Raw genomic sequence first — 21418 nt, forward strand, 5'->3', positions numbered from 1 at the left:
AGTACCCGTGAATGCATTGGCTGCGCTGATTGATCAACGCCCATAAACCTTTCCTACTTTTGGGAGATTTTAATGCTCATAACCCCTTGTGGGGTGGCACCCTGCTTACTGGCCGAGGCAGTGATGTCGAAAATTTACTATCACAACTCGACCTCTGCCTCTTAAATACATGTGCCCCCACACATTTTAGTGTGACACATGGCACATATTTGGCCATTGATCTCTCGGTTTGCAGCCCTGGCCTTCTTCCATCTATTCACTGGAGAACACGTGATGACGTGTGGTAGTGACCACTTCCCCATCTTCCTGTCACTGCCCCAGCGTCAGGCTCATGGACGCCTGCCCAGATGGGATTTAAACAAGGTAGACTGGGAAGCCTTCACCTCTGCTGTCACCGTTGCATCTCCCCCACATGGTAACATCAGTATGGTGATTGAGCGGGTAACTACAACAATTGTTTCTGCGGCGGAAAACCCGATCCCTCGATCTTTACAGTGCCCCCAGGGAAAGACAGTCCCTTGGTGGCCGCCGGAAGTCGCTGAGGCAGTTAAGGAGCATTGGCGAGCTCTCCAGCAGCATAAGCGGCACCCTTTCCGAAGCACCTCATGGCCTTTAAGCGGCTCTGTGTCTGCATATGCCAGCTTATCAAAAGATGGAAACAGGAGTATTGGGAGAGACACATCTCGACCATTGGGTGCCCTACATCACCTTCCCAAGTCTAAGCAAAGATCAAACGAGTTTTTGCGTACCAGACCCCAACAGGTGTTCCTGGTGTTAACATAAATGGTGTGTTATCTATTGAAGCAAACGTGATTGTCGAGCACTTTGCTGAGCACTATGTTCGCGCCTCTGTGTCGGAGAATTACCCCGCAGCCTTTCGCATTCTCAAACAGCAGATGGAGGGGGAAATCCTCTCGTTCACTACATGTCTCAGTGAACCCTATAATGCCCCATTTACAGATTGGGAGCTCCTCAGTGCCCTTTCACATCGCCCCGACACAGCTCCTGGGCCAGATTGGATCCACAGTCAGATGATTAAACATCTTTCATCTGACTAAAAGCGACATCTCTTCGTGATCTTCAACCGGATCTGGTGCGGTGGCGTCTTTCTATCGCACTGATGGGAGAGCACCATCATACCAGTGCTGAAACGTGGCAAAAACTCACTTGATGTGGATAGCTATCGGCCCATCAGCCTCACCAACATTCTTTGTAAGCTGCTGGAACATATGATGTGTCGGTTGGCTTGGGTGCTGGAGTCACATGGCCTACTGGCTTTGTGCCAGGGCGGTTTCCGCCTGGGTTGCTCTACCACAGATAATCTTGTGTCCCTCGAGTCTGCCATCCAAAAAGCCTTTTCCAGATGCCAACACCTTGTTGCCGTCTTTTTTGATTTACAAAAAGCGACATCGTATCCTTGTTACAGTATACGAGTGGGGTCTCCAAGGCCCACTCCAGATTTTTATCCAGAATTTCCTGTCACTTCGTACTGTCTGTGCCCAAGTTGGTGCCCCTGGCAGAGGCTGAGCCCCCCCATTGCAGGTCAGGTGTGCACAACTGCTCACCAGTTACATTGCACGCATTCGTAGTTCTCCTGCGCATCTGAATTATTGTCTCCTTATCCCACCCACGGCAGTTCATCTCCCGTATTGGCGGCCCAGGTCAGGGCTTACACTTGCAGTTCATGTCCAATCCCTTCTATCTGAACTGGAGCCCTCGCCTTTACCACCTATACTCGAGGACCATTCGTGTACACCTCCATGGTGTACACCTAGGCCGCGGCTTTCCCTGGACATTTCACATGGCCCAAAGGACTCAGTTCACCCTGCGGCTCTCTGTTGCCACTTCATCTCGATTCTTGACATGTACCGAGGCCATGAAGTGGTTTACACCGATGGCTGATGGTCATGTAGGCATTGTGTATGTCCGTGGAGGACATATTGAACAGCATTCTTTGCCAGATGGCTGCAGTGTTTTTACTGCAGAGCTAGTGGCTATATCTCGTGCTCTTGAGCACATTCATTCATGCCCTGGACAGTCATTTCTTCTGTGTGCTGAATCCTTAAGCAGCCTACAAGCTGTCGACCAGTGGTACCCTCGACATCCTTTGGTGGCGACCATCCAGGAATCTATCTATGCCCTGGAACGGTCCAGTTGTTTAGTGGTGTTTGTGTGGACCCCAGGACACGTTGGAATTCCAAGCAACGAAATTGCTGACAGGCTGGCCCAAGAGGCTACACGGAAACTGCTTATGGAGATCGGCATTCCAGTGAGTTACCTGCGTTCGTTTTTACGCCGCCAGGTTTTTCGGCTTTTGAAGACGGAATGGCATAGTCTCAGTAGGCACAACAAACTGCGTGCCATTAAGGAGTCTATGAATGTGTGACAGTCCTCCATGCTGGCCTCTTGCAGGGGCTCTGTGGTTCTCTGCCAGCTCCACATGGGCCACGCTTGGGTGATGCACAGCTACCTCTTGTGCCATGAAGACCTGCCTCAGTGTTGATGCGGCGCTCGGTTGACAGTGCCCCATATTCTGGTGCATTGTCCCACTTTGAATGCCCTGTGATGAAATCTTCAGTTACCGGACTCGTTGCTGCTAATTTTATCTGATAGTGCCTTATCGGCTGATTTACAAGGGTGATCCCAAAAGTAGGTCTCCTATTTTTTTATAAGTACATAGACCTGTTTATTTCTACAATGGTTTACATCGGTTTACATCTTGAATATGTATCTATTTTTCGACATAATCACCATTTGTGTCGATGCATTTTTGTAGACGCTGTGGCAGTTTTTGTATGCCCATGTCATACCAGCTCGCCGCCATGCTGTTCAGAAAACCACGAACCTCTTCTTTCACCTCGTCGTCGGAGCTGAATTGCTTTCCGGTCAAATGTTCTTTTAACCTAGGGAACAGGTGATAGTCACTGGACGCCAAGACAGGACTATAGGGTGGGTGGGTGATTATGTTCCACTGAAACTGTTGCAGGAGAGCAACGGTTTGCTGAGCGATGTGTGGGTGAGCATTGTCGTGGAGAATGTGTATGCCCTTGCTCAACATTCCTCTTCTCCGGTTCTGAATTGCCCATTTGAGTTTTTTCAGAGCCTCACAGTACCTGTCAGCATTAATTGTGGTCCCAGCGATTCAGCTCCGACGACTAGGTGAAAGAAGAGGTTCATAACTTTCTGAACGGCATGGCGGCGAGCTGGTATGACATGGACATACAAAAACTGCCACAGGGTCTACAAAAATGCATCGACAGAAATGGTGATTATGCTTATTAAAAAAATAGGAGACCTTACTTTTGCGATTATCCTCGTAGTTTTACGCTTTATTCGTGAGGGTGGGTTTTATCATTTGATCTAGGTTTTAGCGCATGTCCTTTGTCCCTCTGTGTCCTCCACCCTAGTGCTCTTAGGGTGGAGGTTTTAATGTATTGCGGAGTGGCTGGCTCCTCCTTTTTATACTCATGGTCAGCCAGCCATGGTCATCTGGTTCGCTGTTTTAGTCTCTTCTACCTGTTACTTGCGTTTCTGTGGTTTTCTTCTTTCCTTTTGTCCATTTAAGTGATTGTTGCCCTTCTGTCGTTCTTGTAGTTTTTCCTTTCTCTCTGTTTTGTGTTGTCAGTCTCGCTTGTTTTCTTCTCACCCTTGTTGCATTGTTTTATTCACAACGAGGAACTAATGACCTAGCAGTTTTTTGCCTTCCTCCCTCTTTTAAACCAACCAGCCAACCTGAAGATGGGATTAGTGTCCTGAAATGCCGCCCGGAGTGGCCGAGCAGTTCTAGGTGCTACAGTCTGGAACCGCGCGACCGCTACAGTCGCAGGTTCGAATCCTGCCCTGAGTGTGGATGTGTGTGATGTCCTTAGGTTAGTTAGGTTTAAGTAGTTCTAAGTTCTAGGGGACTGATGACTTCAGCAGTTAAGTCCCATAGTGCTCAGAGCCTTTTTTGTCCTGAAACACAGATGGTATACATCCCTTTATCCAAGTAAAGGAACTCTGATATTACAACTACAGTGGATTTTATTCACTACGGACAATATGTTTTATAGCTTTATCACTGTCTATTATTATTATTATTATTATTATTATTATTACTATTACTATCATCATCATCATCACCATCATCTATATTGGCTGAAGGTTACATTGAAGACACAACCAGCTATAGGTGTAACAGTACAGAGTTAAAGCAACTTTCAAGTTAAATGTACAGAGTAAGCTTAGCTGTGGGGATAACCAATATACAGAGGAGACTGTCTCCATAATAATATTTGACCTCTTGGGCTTTTAGTACCAAGTTTGAATATGTATCTCAGCTTCATTTAAATATTCTGCATCAGTTTGTACTAACTTATAATGAATCGGTAGAGTAAGGTGGTCGCACTTGTAGGTAGGGGAAAACCCCTTGCAACCAGTTTCCTGTGCAGTACTTCTTGTACTTCCTTGTATGTAATGCATGTCAATGTTACATGATTCATATCTGCCATGTCAGTGTAATCGTCGATACAATGTCCAAAAACTAGAATTTTTATTTGATTTAAATGTGCGGGGTAACATCCATGCAGCAGCCTCATACAAATACTGGACATCATGTGATGTTTACTTAGCTTCACACAGTCAAGGGAAGATACTTGGCTGTGTGGCTGCTAGGTGTCTCCCCTTATGTTGCGGAGACATGTGCCATTCACGGTTCCAATCGTGGTAAGCAGCTTTCTTGATTGAAAGTTTGAAATCTGCGAGAATGATAGGTGTTCAGTGGAACTGTCATTCAGTAATGCTCCTCTTTGCTAGGTAGTCAACTATTTCATTATGTTAAATGCCCTGATGACCTTTTATCTATAGCAAGTGGACATCTATCTCATTTTCCTTGCTTCTGTGATGGTATCCAATATATCCAAAATACATCACATTTGTTAGTCTGCCCCTGTCAAATTGTTCATAACACTTTAGGAGCCTGTGAATATCAATACGAGCTTCAATATTTACTTTTCTAGATGCCAATGGCAAGGCTGAAGAAAGCGTATCCCACACCCTCATCTGTTTTAGAGCCATCTATGTATATGCGAGTGTACTGTGGCCAATATCGTTCTATAAATTTCTCTAACTCATAATTGAGTACTATTTTTTCAAAACTTGCTTTCTGCAAAATTGTAATTTTACAGGAAACGCAAAAGACTGTTTAGGAGTTTGTATTTGGATGAAAATTTTGTGAACTTCACATGTAATGTGTTGATTTTTAAATAGTGATTGATTCATCCATAAATCAAAAGACCATTCTGTATATTTAAAAAAGACCAGGAAAAATATCAAATTATTTCAAAACTTACTTTCTGTATATCATACTGTTGTACAAATTTGTTTCCTGTCATCAACTTACCAAAGAAACACAATAAACAAGTAAATTACATACAAATTTTTTAAGTATTACTTATGTAGGATGCAGTAATTGCATTAAAACAAACACTTAAATATTTTGAGTCAATCCACTTAACATGTTTATAGTCTAGTGTCTCACTGTTTCCCTCAGCATCTACGTTTTCCATCAGCTCACTTATGTTTCAAAAGAGGACATGCAAATGATGACAGGCAGAGGTTAGTAGAGGTTAGAAAAGATTCAATGCACGAAGCATACAACAGCTACCACCTTAATACCTTGGCCAAAGATCTGGCTGAGGGGACAAAAAAAATTCTGATCCTATGTAAAATCTGTAAGCGGGTCTAAGGCTTCCATCCAGTCACTCACTGACCAGTCTGGTTTGGCAGAAGTTTTAAATTCCATGTTTAAGAAACTGTTCATGCAGGGGAATTGTACAAACATACTGTTGTTTGACCATTGCACAGAGTCCTGTATTTTTGTAAACAGTGTACATGATTTCTCACTTCTCTCCCTTGCGATCAGTCTACAATAAGTTGCTATGTCAGCGAGTGTGTACTGTAATTTTATCTGGTTGACAGGATAGTTCTGCAAGTCTTGGAAGGAAGCTGTTTTAATCATCCCTCTTAATAGTTGGGAAGGACTGCACATGCATGACTTGTACTGTAGTGTTGCCCTCACATTGTCGATAATGTCAGTGTAAAAGGTTTGACTTTGTTGATGGAGTCGCAACCTCACCTCTGCTTGCACTGCTTCATCACTATCAAAATGAAGTCTTCAAAGGTGTTCTTTAAGTTTTGGAAACAGTTGAGAGTCAAATGGGGCCAAGTCAGGACTGTATGGATGATGATCGATGACAGTGCACTCAAAGCGTGCTGTTCCCCACACAGTGACACAATTACATTACACACTGCCATGTTACACATTACAATTTAGAGCTACATACAATTTGGAGCCCTGTAGAGGCAGAGGGCTGCAAATGTGTAGAAATGAAGAATAAATACGTAGTATGTTAATAACATATGTTTTGTTTAAAAAGTTAGTGTGTCACACAAAAAATTCGGAGGCATTACTTTTCTGCGTTTCCTCGTTCTTGGAGGCATAATATCCTTAACCACTAATGGAATGCGTCTTCAGCAGTTGATTGCAGCCATTGAGGTCTTTTGGGACCTGTGTGACAAAATGTCTTTTAGAGATGGGTGCTAGAGTCATGCACAATGCAGGTTTCAGTCTGCCCAACCTGTGCCATGTGCATGCACTGTATGGGGTGAGCTAGCTGGCTAGCCCATCAGACTGTCAGTTCACCAGCCCACTGCACTACATACTCTGCTTCCAGATTTACTGCTCCAGCTTTCTGCTTGTGCTGTGATGTGCATTGCTTCTGTTTGCAATGTTCTGAAATGTGTGGGGAGGAAATACAGTTTTGACAGTATATTCTACTTGACTTCTATTATGTGTCAGTGGATTCTTACATTATGACTATCAGTGATTCCACCCACCAAGAATGCAGTGACTTACATTCCATCCATGTCCTGTAATTGTAAAATATATGTTGTTGTTACTGTAACTGGCTGGCAGTAAAAAAGATGGGTGAACTGGCAATGAAGTGAAGCATGCATACTCAAATATTCCACCTGCCCCTGCATAACTAATTGAAATAACAAAGATTCATATTCATGCAGGGCATAATGCTGAAAAAGCCACAGGCTGGCCCAATGAATAACTTCAGTACATTGCTTTGCAGGCTCGTTAGCAACAAGCCGGCAAGGGGTGTCAATGCAGTTGGGCTGACTCAGTGGGCTGCACTTGGCCTTGCAGTTGTGCAAGCCAGCTTGTCTGGCCTATGTACCATACTGACCATATTGCAAAACAAGGATCAGGTAGGCTGAAACCTGCCTATGTTTGTCTCTAATGGGTGCGGCTGATTTAAAAGTTTTACACTGAAATAGGAATAGGTCTTCTTAAGAGGTGTTGAATTATTTTATAGTTGACAAATTTTCAAAAGGAATACATTTCAGATTTAACTTTTAAAATTTTAGTGGAGTTTGGACCTACAGTTTGAAGCTCATGATCTCCAATTCCTGGTGAGTTGTTTTCCCCAACCACATCTTCAGAATTCACCTTTCCAATGAGAACACTGTATTTACTGCAGAGCTGCATGCAATTGGGAAGGCAATAGAGTAGATGACGAAACATCAAAGCAACTAGTTTGTTACTTCCCTTAGTGCCATATAAGCTGTACGCCAAATGTACCCAGTAGAAACAAAATTATCCAGAAATAAATCTACATATATACTCCACAAGCCATCTTATGGTGTGTAGCAGATGGTATTTTATGTAACAGTCTCATGTATCCCCTTTCATGTTAACCGTGAGTGTTGCGAGAGAAGAATAATGGATGTTCCGTCCCTTTTTGTAAACCACACTGTCATGTACAACATATGTCTTGTAGTTTCTGCCACTGGAATTGAATGCTTCTTTCTGTGATGCTTTTCTGCTTATTAAATGAACATGTGCTCAAACATGTTCACATATTCCTCTTGTTTTGTTCTGCTGTTTTTTGTCTATTAGTCCTATCTGCTAAGGGTCCCAGACTGCCAAGCAGTACTCAGGTATATGTTGAATGAGGGTTTTATAAGTTATCTCCTTCGTGGGTGGACCACACTTCCTGAGAATTCTTCCAGTTAATCTCTTTTTTGGAATCTGCCTTTCCTATGTTTGGTTTTATTTGGCTGTTCCACTATATCTTGCTCTACACACATACTCCCAGGTATTTAATTCATACGACTGTCTGTAGTGGTTATTTGACAGCTGTGTTATCAGACAGTAATGCGTCTTCTCGCTTATTTGTGTTACATTTGTTTAAGTTGAGAGATGAGGAAAAACAAAAATTGGCCAGGACACTGGCTGAGAAGAGACTGCATCATAACAGACACATTAGAAGGGATAGTGGCATGGAAAAGGACCAGAGGAGCAATGCAGCTGCAAAAATAGGTTTGTGTAATCATTATCTTACAAAACTGTGTCTGTAAAAATCTTTGGGAAAGTAACATGCACTACTTAGTTCACAAAACATTTAAATTGTCGGACAAGACAAAAATTTATACACTGCTACTCTGCATTCCATGGAGGGTGCTGGACAACCTACAAGCTGAATGGTAAATTATTGATCTGAAAGGAAGTCACAATATTGTGTCACACATTGGCATGCAGGAAACAGACATTTGCGGCCTCCATGTTTTGGCCCTTGTTAAAAACGTTAGACATCATCTGTTGAGAGTGCTAGATATTTTTCAGCGTTGGGAAGTTGTATAGGGGCATGTTCAGCATTCATCACAAATTACTATCCATTCCAGAAAAGTGTGACCTACTACCATGTTATTGTTTATGTAGCCAAGAAATGTCATTGCTCTCCGGTGCTTGTGGTTGTTTATCAGGTTCTTTGGCCTGCAATTGACACTGACTCGTGCAAAATTCAGTTAACCATGTCCTTTATTTTACACTTTAGCATAGAGATTATGGAATCTCTCTGTAAATGTTCCCGTGTTATTGGTCTACCTGCATCACATCTCAGACATTTGCCAGTATCACCGTATTTACTAGTGATACAAAATGATGCTCAACAAAAAGCCTGACACTTCCAACACCTGTGCCGACAGGCTGGCCAAACAGGCTATGCGGAAACCACTTCTGGAGATGGGGATCTCTGAACCTGACCTGCGTTCTGACTTATGCCGCAGAGTTTTCTGGCTTTGTGGGACGGAATGGCATAACAGTACGCACAACAGACTGCGTGTCATTAAGGAGACTGCGAATGTGTGGAAGTCTTCCATGCGGGCCTCTCGGAAGGAATCAGTTGTCCTCTGCCGGCTCCACATTGGCCACACTTGGGTGACCCATGGTTACCTCTTGCGCTGTGAAGACCTGGCTCAGTGTCAGTGCGGTGCCTGGTTGGCAGTGGCCTGATTCTAGTGCACTGTCCCACTTTGACTGCCCAGCAACGAAATCTTGGGTTACCGGACTAGTTGCCACTCATTTTATCTGACAACGCCTCATTGGCTGATTTAGTTTTACATTTTATTCGTGAGGGTGGATTTTATCATTTGATTTAAGTTTTAGTGGATGTCCTTTGTCCCTCTGTGTCCTCCACCCTAGTGCTTTTAGGGTGGAGGTTTTAATGTGTTGCAGAGTGGCTGGCTTTCCCTTTTTATTCTTGTGGTCAGCCAGCCACTGTAATCTGGTTTCTTGTTTTACTCTTTTTCTGTTTCTAGCATCTCTGTGTTGTTTTCTTGTCCTCTTTTGGTCCGTTTTGTGTTCGTTGCATTTCCTTCATTCTTGTGATTTTGCCTTTCTTTCCGTTTTGTGTTATATGTCTCGTCTGTTTTATTCTCACACTTGTGGCATTGTTTTCTTAGGAGCGAGGGAATGATGACCTTGTAGTTTGGTCCCTTCCCCCCTCTTTTAAACCAACCAGCCAACAACACCTAAAGACATGTACAACGTGGAGATGTTGGTATGATCTTAGGCACCTTCCACGTTCAAAGCATTTCAGTCCAAATTCCGTTAAGACTATGTGCTTTCACTCACAAAAACAAACTATAGCTTGTTGGTCATCCTGTGTAGAAGACCTTACCACATACTCCATCCTTGGCCATTACCTCATTCTGTTGCATTCAGGGTGGTCCTACTCCTCTAAATCATGATACCTACCATAAGAAATTACTTGTTTCGTAACTCCCAGATCTCTTATCGTAGTAATACAGAAAAAAAGGAAGAGTTGCATACAGGTTTCCATTCTGCTCTTGCAGTTACATGATAGGCATTGAAAACATATGATACTCGGGTGGGTTTGGGTATTTCTGGTGTCAGAACAGAAATGTATTTTTTCTACATCACAACAGTCTCCCTCTCTGGCTGTGTGAGTGGTTGGATTAGAGAGAGAGAGAGAGAGAGAGAGAGAGAGAGAGAGAGAGAGAGAGAGAGTGTGTGTGTGTCTCTGTATATATTATTATTATTATTATTATTATTATTATTATTATTATTATTATTTTCTGCACGATGCAATTTCAGCTGTGGAGATATTTTCAAGTGAATGAAATACATTTCAAGTATAACATGGTAAAAATGCGACATGCAAAACAACTGTTGATGTTTGGTTGAAAGAACAAAAAGAAGACTGGCATGGTATAACCCATGAAATGGGCGTTCTTGAGCTACAGTGTAGGCTTTCATCGTGTCAGACAAAGGTTACAAATGTAAGGGATTGGCCTAACATCAAATAAAAATTAAGCATAAATTTAATAGAATTAAAAATAGTAGGCATAAGGTAAAGGAGAAAATCAAATATTAAAACGTTTACCATATTACCAGACTTTACAATTAAAAACATGAGACCAAGTGTTGAGCAGCAGTGGTGCTATGTAACACATGGGACTGTAAGAGTGTGTATTGGACGTAGAGTGGACAACTTGCGGCGAGAAATAAATTGAAGCAGCAATATATACTCTGTGTTACTCAGAAAATGTTACAAAAGTATTTGTTAACATATGAAGGCGACAGGGCAGTGTATGAATAGCAGGGACGGAAGAGAGAATTAGCTTCTCCAGCCCCTGCAGTTAGGGTTCGTAGGGAGGTCACACCTACATTTCTCTTAACATAGAAATAACACAGTATTATAATTACTAAATGTTAAAATAAAATATTAAATGTGATAATATTTTTCTGACAATTTTGTTTTGCACATTATACTACAATAGTACAAGATAAGCCTGTGCACAGTTTCATGTCTTCTTCCTCCACAGCAACAGCAATGACGGGACGTCTGGATATAACAGTAATCAATAATAGTTAAATCTGACAATATTTTATTGACTATTTTTTTTTTCATCACACTTTGCTAAAATAGATGAAAGATAAGTCCACATACATTGTCCTATCTTCATCCTTAACAGCTTTGGCATTGAAAGAACATTTAGATAAAACATGAACCCAGTAGTACTTAAATTGTACTCAAACTCTGCTATGTATCACATGAGGCAAGGCAAAGAGTGACATGAGGAATCAGTCGGAGGACTCCATTGAAAGCTGTATGGCATCTCACGTAGAGAAAAGTCTTATACCTTGAGAATACAGTATTTAAAGCTCTCACATAATTCTGCACAACTTAACAGGTGCCTGATTCATGATAGAGAACTAGCCCCTGCCATTATACTGGATGTGTCTCATAAAAGTCGTCAGACATATTTTCTCTGGTGTTTCAGCAGATTTTTCAGTTTGGTTTTTGTGGTGTGTAGTTGGAGTCAGCCCAGCCAGTTATTGTTCATAAAGTCTTTCATGTGATGCCCTGTGTCAACAGAAAGTGTCAGTTCTTTTACCCGTTATGAACAAAATTATAAGTAAAGCAGAATTTTACCTGTTTGATAGAGAAATCCCAAATTAGTGTAGTGTGATATTTCTTTCATTGATATATATTAACAGGGACAGTAAAACACAAATAATATCCAGTACTCCAGCAAAGTGTTACGTCCCACCGTGGCCCACGCTGACTGCTACCGCCAAGCAGTAGTGCTGCTCAGTTGCTGCTGGAGTACTATTTATTCTTCACATTTCATTGTCCCTATTAATAAATATTGATAAAACAGTATTGTGCTATGCTAATTTGAGACTGCTCTATCGAATGGGCACATAGAATTCCACTTTAAAAATAAATTTGTTCATAATGGGAAACAAACCGATGCTTTCCCTCGACACTGAACATTGTATGAAAGATGTGATGAGTAGTATTCATTTTTGGGGCTGAATCGAGCTACAAATTACAAAAACATTATTGCAAATATCTGCCAAAGCTCCAGGGAACATATGCCTGACTTGTAAGGTGTGTGTGTGTGTGTGTGTGTGTGTGTGTGTGTGTGTGTGTGTGTGTGTGTGTAAAGTTCCAGTTTCAAAATGCTGTATAAAGAGAACCACTGCTCAAAATGATGTCAAGTTCGAACAGCGTCGTATTCACGCCCGGGGAAACATCATGCAAAAAAAAAAAAAAAAAATAAAAAAGAGGCTTTGGTCCGATGTCTGCTAAGGGTCTGGCGAAAATAATTACAGAATTCGAAAAGGCAAGTTCTTTTGAAGTGCAATGTTGCAGAAGGAGAAAAGAATTGATCTGAAATCAGTTAAAGATGTGGTCACACTGTTGCAGGAGAAGTTGAGCAGCAGTGTGGTTTACGTGGTTTGCCTGAATGTCAAAATGAATGTCAAGAATGTTGGAGATGCCTGGGAGCACGCCGCATAAAATCGTGTGAAAAATCCTGTATTGCTATCCATACAGAATCATTCATGTTCAGGAGCTGCTTTTTGCTGACCTGTCAGCAAGACAAACATTTGCTCTGGAATTTTTTGCTCACATGGAAGCGGACAGTGAATGGCCATGGAACATGCTGTGGACAAATAATGCCCCTTTCTAGGAGATGAGTCCTGTGGGTCCTGTTACCTGTACCATAATGAGTAAACGCTATGAGAGTCTTTGCACATTGACAACATTCAAATCATTCAACAGATTGGTTCTGTAGGTAGGATTGTTTTTCTGTACAATGGCACTCTTCCAAACATTGTACAGCCAGTGAAGTGGCTGCTGAAGAGGAATTTAGGAAATGCTAGAATTATCAGCCATCATTTCCCTACAGCCTGGCCATCCAGATCATCTGATCTTGATCTGTGTGACTTCTGGATGTGGCGTTATGTGAAAGATGTTGTGATCAGCTCTCCAGTTACGATCATAGCTGAACTGAAGGTACGCATTGTGCAACGCATTCTATACATGACCCCAGAGACACTCTGTTCTGTTGTGGAACATGCTGTTTCTCGATTTCAGCTTGTGGCAGAAAATCATGGACAGCAAATTGAACATGTCTTGCACCAGTGCCATGACAATTAGAAACCAGTGTCATTTTGTTTTATTGCAGTTTTTGGTGCCAAGACAGTTAAATACTGATATTATTTTGGCTTTTACATTGTTTTTTGGCATCCGGAAAATTAAAAAATCGGTTTTTCCTATTTAATGTGGTGCGACCTTGTCTTGGTAGATGGACTTACCTAACTAACTGTGCCATGACTGTTGACTGATGAACTTGTGCAGTCATGCACACTGAACAGTATGAATATATTATGAGCAACTTGAACCATAGCCATTGTATTGCGATTCATCTCTCACTTCTAGCTGATTCCATTTTACGTTAAAGGGCTTAAGCACCATCTATTGCTAAAATTTTCATTAAATTATGGACACACACACACACACACACACACACACACACACACACACACACACACGGTGTGTATCATAAATAATGGTATGAACACATGCAGTTGAAAGTACATGATACTAGAAGCAAAAAGTCAAAAATTATTAGAGATACTTTGATAGAAGTGCAAGTGTTTTGAACAAACAGGACAACAGTTACATGACTGTACTCATAGTTAAGGGAGGTTTTCAAAGTGTCGTTCATGTACCAGAATGCAGGGCTGTACCAGTCACTACAATAAGTTTCGAATCCTTTCAAACATGCCGAGACCAGTTTGAAGTTCTTGAAAATCATTGACAAGTCTTCTCCAATTCTTCAACCATTTTGACTGGAATGATTGATGTACACTACAATTTTAAGGTGGCCCTAAATGCAGAAATCATGGGATTCAGCTCAGCTGACCTTGTGTGTAAGCCACGGTACAGGTCCTCCACCCCCAAATCATCTTTTGTCATATTGGCGTGTTAGATGTCATCTCGTCATAGCAGCAAAATGTGCCGGTGCTCCATCATGTGTGTGCCACATCCTCTGCCGTTGATCTAAGGGAACATCATCAAGTAATCTTGCAAGATGATTCCACAGAAGCCGAAGGTAATTCTGTCCTTTGGGTTTGTTTGGTAACATGTACAGATCAATAACACAATCACCTGTACTCCGTTCATCATAAGAATAAACCTCATGTAAACATTACACTATGTATTCTTCCACATTTGCTGTAACCTCATTGGATTTTGTTTCACGTGGAGTGAAAGCCAAGCTGTAGCGAATACCGTCAAGTACGGTAATGAGGATACGTTTTATGCTGTGCGTTATGCGTACATAGACTCAGCGATAGTATGGGGCAACAGCTTTACCGGCGCATTTAACTTGGACACCACCAGCCAGGCAAGTGACCCAACTAATCTGCAATGATGTGAACAGTTGTAGTAAATACATAAAAAGCAATGAGCAGAGAATAATATAGCTTTGAATATCATTTAATTTTTAAATAGAAGGAAAAAATACATGGTAAAACTCAGATTATATGCTTCTCTGGTGACCAGACGGAAAACATAACATGCTCTCGATCTTAGCTAACATGTTATTGTAATTAAAAAGAAAGAGTTATGAAAATTCCTGATTATAAGAAGGGTAATTTTTCTGTATCGGCTATATGTGGCATAAAAATGCACTGCTGTGATTTTTCCACCTAGTTAAATATTGAAGCCACTGAAGGTATTACAGGTGGTCGTCTGGTAATCTTTGAACTGCTTCCATATCAGGCTCCGAGGAATATATTACAATACTACCACGTTGGTAACAGGGCAGTCAGCAACAGAATCCCAAGCCACCTAGGAGTTCACATTTCGTCCTCCTCTTTTATGATGTGTTGTTCTGCATTTTCACAAAGCTTCGTGCATTAGTTGCTGTACATTTGGCAGCTTAGATGTCTTATTGTTTCTCATGACAAATCCTTTAACTTGGCTCCAGATCAATTTTGTTGGGTTCAGATTGCAGTGTTAAGGAGACAACTGTAAAACGCAGCATTTGTATAGTGTACTCGACACTGTGAAAATTATTGTTTTCCATGTTTCTGTGACGCTTTTCACTGTGGCTCGTGTGAGACCACAGCTGTCCTAGAAACCAGTGGGCATATTCTAACAAAGAGTATCTGATTTTTCATTTTTCTCAAAAAAATTGAATTGTGTAATTTTTCTAAACTTCAAAATCTTTAACGATCTTTTATAAAGTATCAGTAATTAAGAATGTGTATTTGGAATGAAAAACAGAATTTTGCGTGTGATATGTAATTAGAAACTACAAGACCTGCAATTTTCTTGAAAAAAAAAAAAAAAAAGATGGTTAAGTAGGAATTAATTACCATACGTTTGATAAATTTCATATTTAAATGATTTAGGTATTAAAAAAAAAAAAAAAAACCCACGTAACAGGTCTCAAACCGTCACCCACCAGCACACTCGTTTGTAAATCTGCCACGCTTGCACTTGTGCCATGAAGATAATTAAAATACTCCTCCTTATATTTGTTACATATTCTTGAAAGCAGTCAGAGCTGGTTTTTTTTCTCTGTAATCTTGTGAAAAACATTAACAACAACTTGTTTCTAGCAATTAACAGTGTTCCGTGCGCGTATTTCACTGCGAAGTAGGAAGCAGTCTCATCCATTTTTGCAGTACATTTGAACAGCGAGACGACTGGAGCACAAGTAGCGCTTACTGAGACTGTGACTGTACACGATTTTAGAAATAAAAGTTATGTAGCTAAAGTATGATTAATAAAAACATTGATGGCTGTTAATACATTAGAATGTCTTAAAGTTTCATTTACAGTGACATAGTAATAAGATATCTAATACATATCTTGGACCTGCTTCCAAGAGCGGAACACCACCAGTGTATGAGGGTTATGACTGCTGACCAATCATCACGTTTGTGTTTGTTTACATCAGGTTTATTCTTACGATGAACAGATTATAATACCCCTAACCACAATTACAGTGAGTAACATCACTGATGTAGAGACTAGAGCACAACATGTAGGTTGAAGCCTAGATGATTCAAAAAATGAGAATTGTGGTTACTAAACATACCATCATGAGTACCTTGCTTCATCTGTAAATAAAATGTAATTATCAAACATAGTGTTGCCTGCAGCTGTTGTTGCCGGCCAGTGTGGCCGTGTGGTTCTAGGCGCGTCAGTCTGGAACCACGTGGCCGCTACGGTTGCAGGTTCGAATCTTGCCTCGGGCATGGATGTGTGTGATGTCCTTAGGTTAGTTAGGTTTAAGTAGTTCTAAGTTCTAGGGGACTGATGACCACAGATGTTGAGTCCCATAGTGCTCAGAGCCATTTGAACCATTTGAACCTGCAGCTGTTGCATCTACTGACAAAATGTTAGTCTAGGATTAAAGTGCAAGTCACTAACAAGGGAAGCTCCCCATTGTACCCCCCTCAGATTTAGTGGTAAGTTGGTCCATTGGATAGCCCATCAAAAACTGAACACAGATCGAGCATGAAAATAGGAAGAAGGTCTACTGAACTGTGGAGGGGAAAAAAAAAACCTGGAACAGTTAATGGTCCAAATTTAATATCTGCAATATTGAGCAATTGTTGTGTGCTCACAGTGTTGGGTTGCGAAGCGGAAGATCCAGGTTCAAATCTCACTCAGTCCAATATGTTTATTTTTTCATAAAATTACGAACTTTCCGTCCAGTCATTGACGTGTCTGTTGGCTGTATTCAAATTTGTGTGTGTGTTGTGGTGTAATGTCTGTCTGTATCACAGAATATCAGTCATGTGGTAAGAATATATTACCATCGCAAGTAAAAGTGATGAATAGTGACAGCAAGCGAGATGATGCATAGACCTCTCACAGAGATGAAAACAAAAAATAAACTGGTGTGAATTATGTTACAATGAAGGAATTCAAGAGTCTAAACTTCCAAAATGGAATGCAAGAGTATAACATGTAGTGCATGTGTAGAACAAGTAGGAGGTACGTACTTCTGGAGGTTTGTTTGTTACATGTCGCTGTTGCAAACTGTCGTTATGCCAAGACACATATACAAATTTGAACAGAGCCAGCAGACACATCAATGACCAGACGGAAAGTTCGTAATTTTGTGTGTGTGTGTGTGTGTGTGTGTGTGTGTGTGTGTGTGGGGGGGGGGGGGGGGGGGGGATTGGATCAAGTGAGATTTGAACCCAGATCTCCCGCTTCACAGTCCATCACTGTGATCACACAACCATGGCACACCGATCATTAATGTTGCTCATCATTGCAGATATTAAATTTGGACCATTCACTGCTTCTGTTTCTCTTCTTTTTTCCACAGTTCAGTATGCCTTCTTCCTGTTTTCATGCTTGATCTGTTTTTAGTTTTTGATGGGCTATCCAATGGGCCAACTTACCACTAAATCTGAGTGGGGTGTGATGGTGTGTTTCCCTTGTATGATGCTAAACTCATTGTAGGTTATACAGGTACATTGCGTTATTCTCCAAACACTACTGTGACTCATCCCAGGAGTGAGTGTCAAGTCTCCTTGTCGAGATTCCTGGAGAGTATTCGTGCAGGCCTGCATGCTTGCAGTATGTGCAAAGCCCCCAGTTCAGTCTCTCTGAGGCACTGATGGACCCTCATAAACATTCGACTCTCGGGGTGCCTTCGGGCAGGGTATGCTTCTTGGCACAAGCATGCAGCATGCACCCTCCTGTGAATTGCCATTAGTCCCACCATGCATGAAATGCATATCTGCATACTCGTTACTGTAATGTTCACCAACACTTCCACAACACAACTGAACATTTTTGCAAACAACTGACAGGAGTGGCGCTCTGTGTATTGTACAGTCATATCCACTTTGTTTGCCACTCTTGTGTGTTGAGAATGAAAAAGAAAACCACACAACGGTCTGGTGTGTGGTGTTTACATAGAATCTTGTCAGTAGTGGCTACTAACCGCAAATTCACAGCTATATCACAAATGGTTCATGTGCAGATCTATGTTTACTGGGACTTTTTTGCTTAGAGTATCATGTACTTTCATCTGTATGCGTTGCCACCATTAATTTTGATAACTCTGTGTATTTTTGTTTACCTTTAATTGGGTATCTGAATTTTTTACTTTGATGCTGCTGTTAAGGAGAGCGATTGTGTGTGTGTGTGTGTGTGTGTGTGTGTGTGTGTGTGTGTGTGTGTGTGTGTTTTTCATTACATTATAGGCCTAACGTCATTATATATTGATTTTTAAATATATTATACACAATTATTAAAGTGACTGAGTCATCGTATATTTTTATCCAGAGGTTCTTTCATCGCTTCTCTCTAAACTGTATGTACAGAAGAAGGAAACACTGATGTTTGTTTCTGTTCCTACCTTCATATATTGCACTATGTCATCTTTGGAGGTCAACAAAAATTGTTGTAATGTATTAGAGTGATACGCAGAGTGTATTGTACCTCTTAGGTTTATATCCTACCAGTGGTCCACAAGGTGTTGTACATAGTTCAGTATGCTCTTACACTCAAAAGTGGTGTGCTACTTCACTGCTATTCAAGAAACACTAGGTGTTATGCTTGTAATTGTAAAATCTGGTAATGTGGGAAAATGTTTTGTCATATGATGTTCTCATTTATTGTATGCCTACCATTTTTAATTCTAAATAACTTATGCTAAATTTTATTGTATAATCAGCTAATCATTGTGTGACTTAATGAATACTTTGACTGTAACCCAAGTATTACTTACTGGGTTATACTTTCTATGTCTTCTGTTTACTCCTTTGACTAAACAACCAATGATTGTTTTGTATTTTATATTTTAACTGTGTTATGACCTATATCACGTTTGAAGTATACAGTATGAATGTGAAGCAGTGGAATATTTTAATCCATTCAATGACAGACTGTACAGGCAACATTGTTCAGAAAATTTGTGGTAGCTGTATGCAGTATTTCGAGTAAAGTTTTATTAGGTAACCAAATCTCCATTGAGCTTACTGCATTTGGTGGGATGTGATTCCAATTATTTTATACATTTAGAAGAAAAATTGGTGTATGCCTTAGTGTAATACGTTACAGATAACATATTGACTCATCAGAGATCTTATCTCTTGAATTTATATTTTGGACTTGGACAACAGCACAGCAAAACATAAGATGGCTCCAAATTTGGGGACTTGGATGAGTAGAGAACTAGTTCAAAACCCAGGTCTTACACTATTGCCAGCCAACGTGCAAGCAGGTGCAAAAATGTTTTTTGTATGCTATAATAATATCTGTTGTTTGTGCTTCAAAAAAAAGTACAGGCAGTCTCATAATTTTGGGAAAAGCCAGTGTTTATTCATGAAAAGGTAATCAGTCACATCTACACCTTGTGAGTTTCAAAACAGTCAGAATGAGTTTTCTAAAAAAGAATGATTTTTTAAATGCATTTTCACTTTCATCAGTTGACTGTTTATGTGTCTGATTGCTATAATTCTGGATTTGTGTTTTGCTTACAGTAACATAACAATACTTTGGATTATATTTCCAATTTTTCAAATGTGACTTTGGGATGTCCTTCTTAGAGTGTTTTTGTTTTCGACCATTTTGTTCGAAGAAAACTATTTTGTGCATCTGGCATGTCCAAAATCTGCAGTGTTCATAGTACCTTTGTAATGCCTTTGCCTATTAATGAATAGTCTCAAGTGTTGTTGCTAAGTCTCCATGAGCTTCCTCAACACAGTTTGTATCTGGTTTGCAGCCCATCTTTGTAAATAAAAAAAAAATGTTTATTGTTGAAGAAGATAGCAAGAACAGTCAACTTGGTTGCATTGTGTTGACAAAACTAGTTCTTAAATAAATTAAGTCATTTGCAGCTTCTCAGCAGTCATGTCTTCTTTTTTCAAGTTACAAGAGTCAGTTGTACCTAATGATGCTGGCAGTGAAAATTCCTTCTAATTCATTTACATTATGGATTTTCCCCACTCAGTGTTGTGTAGCAGTAATTTTATTTTTATTAATTTTGAACAGAAGACACCCTAGCCAGTATATTGTCCTCGTATTTTCATTTTATTCTAATGAGAGTCCTACAGTAACATTTTTCATAATGATTTTCAGCTCAGTACAAGAACAGTTATGTATGTCATTATGTTCTGTGATCCCACAGTGTTCTTTGTAATTTATATTAAACCACAAATGCCTTTTTTTTTTGCAGGGAAAGTATGCCCAGCCATTTTAAAGTGAAGGAATACTGTCCATTAGTTTTTCGGAATCTCAGGGAAAGGTTTGGCATCGATGATGTCGACTACAAGGAATCAATGACACGGTATGCAGATATGCACTTGAAGGTTTCTTATTAACATTTTTTTGTCTTATATCTTGATTCTGAAGGTGTGTGGAAGAGCAGATGTCATAGTGTAGCTTCTGTTGTGCATATGATTGTCAGCAGACTCATTGCAGGAGCCAGTTGTGTAAGATTTGCTTTTTGGAGATGTTTCCACTTATTCTTCAAATTGTTAAGGTATATATTACTCTAAAATAAAATGCACGTGTATGTTCATAGATTTAACATATTTCAAGTGACATTCTCACACGAAAACAGTTTTTCACTAAAATCACTATTTTTTCATAATTTTTGTAACAGTCTTTGAACTTACTATTAATAGAGTTCAAGAAGTAAGTAAGATGTTCTTTGAGCTGTCTTTTGTCAAGAGTAATTATGGAGGAGCTTCGTCAATGTATCCTTTCACGTATAATATTGTAACTTACTCGCTGTTTAATATTGTGAGGTAAATGTACTTAAATGAATCTGTTTATATCCTGCTTCTGTCCAATTAAAATTAAAAACTCTCATGACCATGTGACTATCAAAGAACTATTATCAGTATTCATAATCAGATGGTCTTCAAAAAACAATAATAATGAGTAAAAGACTAGTTAAAAGGAACAACTCCAAATTTAAAGTAATTTTGTATTGTTAAATAGAAGATGTGAAAAATAAACTGAAATAATATAGTGTATAGAAAATTCCGATGTAAGTCGTACATTTTGAATTGCTACTTTTTTTCTCATCTTATGGAGGCTTTGAAAATAGTGGTAACAGCTATGAGGTATGTTTTTTAAGCTAATTCCATTTTTATACTAAGCAAAAAAGGCATGTGAACTTAAAAACAATTTTATTATTACATGAAAGCAAAGTCAATAATTTACTTCTTAACATAATTTCTGTCAATATGAAGGCACTTTTCCTAACAACAAACAACAAA

At 40.1% G+C, this 21418-nt stretch overlaps 1 protein-coding gene across 2 annotated transcripts in view; it reads left to right on the forward strand.

The window, feature by feature from the left end:
- LOC126469799 (phosphatidylinositol 5-phosphate 4-kinase type-2 alpha) overlaps window positions 1-21418 on the forward strand; it is a 109861-nt gene that overhangs the window by 10465 nt on the left and 77978 nt on the right. For both annotated transcript variants that reach the window (XM_050097056.1, XM_050097057.1), the window contains exon 3: window positions 20368-20478. In XM_050097056.1, coding sequence (XP_049953013.1) covers window positions 20368-20478 — 111 coding nt within the window. The remainder of the gene's footprint in view (window positions 1-20367; window positions 20479-21418) is intronic.

This window comes from Schistocerca serialis, chromosome 3 (assembly GCF_023864345.2).
Source record: "Schistocerca serialis cubense isolate TAMUIC-IGC-003099 chromosome 3, iqSchSeri2.2, whole genome shotgun sequence".
In the NCBI taxonomy this organism is placed as follows: Eukaryota; Metazoa; Arthropoda; class Insecta; order Orthoptera; family Acrididae; genus Schistocerca; species Schistocerca serialis.